The 1,783-nt window shown below is 39.1% G+C and overlaps 1 protein-coding gene across 1 annotated transcript; it reads left to right on the top strand.

Annotated features, from left to right (window-relative positions):
• Window positions 1-214: 214 nt before the first annotated feature.
• On the top strand, window positions 215-1,302 carry LOC110932795 (polyubiquitin-B). Its single transcript, XM_022176052.1, has 2 exons — window positions 215-257; window positions 410-1,302. Exons 1-2 carry the CDS (start codon window positions 215-217, stop codon window positions 1,300-1,302), a joined length of 936 nt encoding a protein of 311 aa, XP_022031744.1.
• Window positions 1,303-1,783: the final 481 nt, after the last annotated feature.

The raw sequence follows: 1,783 nt of genomic DNA, 5'->3' as shown, positions 1-1,783 counted from the left end.
TCAAGCTATATAAAATTTGAATAGCCAAAAAAATAAAAAGAAACCGTAGTATTTTGGTTACCCAACAACCCAAACGACTTTACAAACGGAAGGTCAGCGCAAGAATCAATGAAAAGGCTCATAATTTTAGCTCTTAAATACACACCGGTGCCTAAATCCTCTACAATCTACTTTGTAACTCTCTGGGAAATTACCGTGAAGACCAGAGCAAAACATGGCGGACGGAGAGGATAGGTCTCGTAATGTCGAGATAAACAGTAAGATTTCATCGATCGTTATTCAATTATTAGAATTTTTGGTTTATATTTTGTAAGATATCATGTACCACATGAGGCATGCATGAGTTTATTTTGATTGAAAGTTTGGCTTTCAATTTACTTCAATCTTTGTATGTTTCGTTATATTTCAGTCAAGACTGACACCGGTAAGATCATCGCTCTCAAATTCAAACCCTCAAACACCATTCGTAGCGTCAAGTTCAAGATTCAGGATAAGGAACATATTCCCTTTGACCACCAGGACTTGATCTTCAATGGGAAGGTGCTTGAGAACATACATACCCTTGAAAACTTGAACATCAAGGAACAATCCACCATCACAGTCACTGGTAGATCAGTGGAAATGCTAAAACTACATGTCTTTACTTTCATGGGAAAGACAATCTCTTTGTCGCTCTACCCCACATGCACCATTGCTGATGTGAAAAACAAGATCAAATGTGTAGAAGATATTCCCTGTGAGGAGCAGGTTTTGATCTTTGGAGAAAGAGTCCTAGGGGATAGGGATACCCTTTTTGACTACTACATTATCCGCGATGCGTCCCTCACACTCATGCGTAAATCAAGGGGACCGGAGATAAATATCAATGTCCTGGACATCGGAGAGACAGTTAGAGTGGAGGTAATACCTTCAGAAACGATCGGTAGTATAAAAGCTAGGCTCAAGTATAAGTCAGAGATTCGAAGTCACGAGTGGGAGTTGATCTTTAATGGAATGGTTCTCCACGATAACGATACGCTTGCTGACCGTCACATCAACAAGGAATCCGAACTCCTACTTATGCGCGTATTAACAAGAGACGTGGATATATCCATCTGGACCCCCACTGAAAAGAGGTTTACGTTGGAAGTAAGACCCTCTAATACCATCCGTGATGTGAAATCCAAGATCCAGGATAAGCTTGGTATTCCCCGGTCCTACCGGAGACTCATCTTTCGTGGAAAGCATTTGGATGATAGCGTTACCCTTGTTGAATACCACATTGAAGAGGAAGATGAACTTCAACTTAAGTTCGATGATTAAGCTTTAAGGGGTGGGATGATGAAGTTGTTACTTGTGTCTAATCCACATTCCACCATGGTGAAAGACAATGCCTGTTTTTCGATGTAGCTCTTTTTAGTTGCTTGTTTTTCTCTTTCGTTACTTGTTATCTAAGGGGCTGTTTGGTAGCCTCTGAATGGTCATTAAGAGGCTACCTCTTAATGGAACCATTAAGAATTTTACCAATGAGAAGGTAGAAGAATATGACATGTGATGATTTACCATTCAGAGGTTACCTCTTAACCATTCAGACTTGAGGTTACCTCTTATTCATTCAGAGGTTTTAAACCATTAAGAGGTAGCATCTGAATGGTCATTAAGAGGCTACCAAACAACCCCTAATTGTTTTATGAATTTGTTGGAAGGCTACTGTTGAAATATTGAATGTTTTAAACCAAAAAATAAAGTTAATTACAAGTAAACTACAAAAAACGAAGGATTAGAGTATTTTGCAACTTGCGAT

Source organism: Helianthus annuus, chromosome 1 (genome assembly GCF_002127325.2).
Source record: "Helianthus annuus cultivar XRQ/B chromosome 1, HanXRQr2.0-SUNRISE, whole genome shotgun sequence".
Classification (NCBI taxonomy): Eukaryota; Viridiplantae; Streptophyta; class Magnoliopsida; order Asterales; family Asteraceae; genus Helianthus; species Helianthus annuus.
Note: the sequence above shows the minus strand (reverse complement) of the source record. Positions and strands in the feature narration are given on the sequence as shown.

Excerpts from the sequence above, each read along its gene's own strand:
- LOC110932795 (XM_022176052.1), top strand. The coding sequence starts at position 215 with ATGGCGGACGGAGAGGATAGGTCTCGTAATGTCGAGATAAACA. Across the intron at positions 258-409 it reads TCGTAATGTCGAGATAAACA|TCAAGACTGACACCGGTAAG; the intron begins GTAAGATTTCAT and ends GTTATATTTCAG.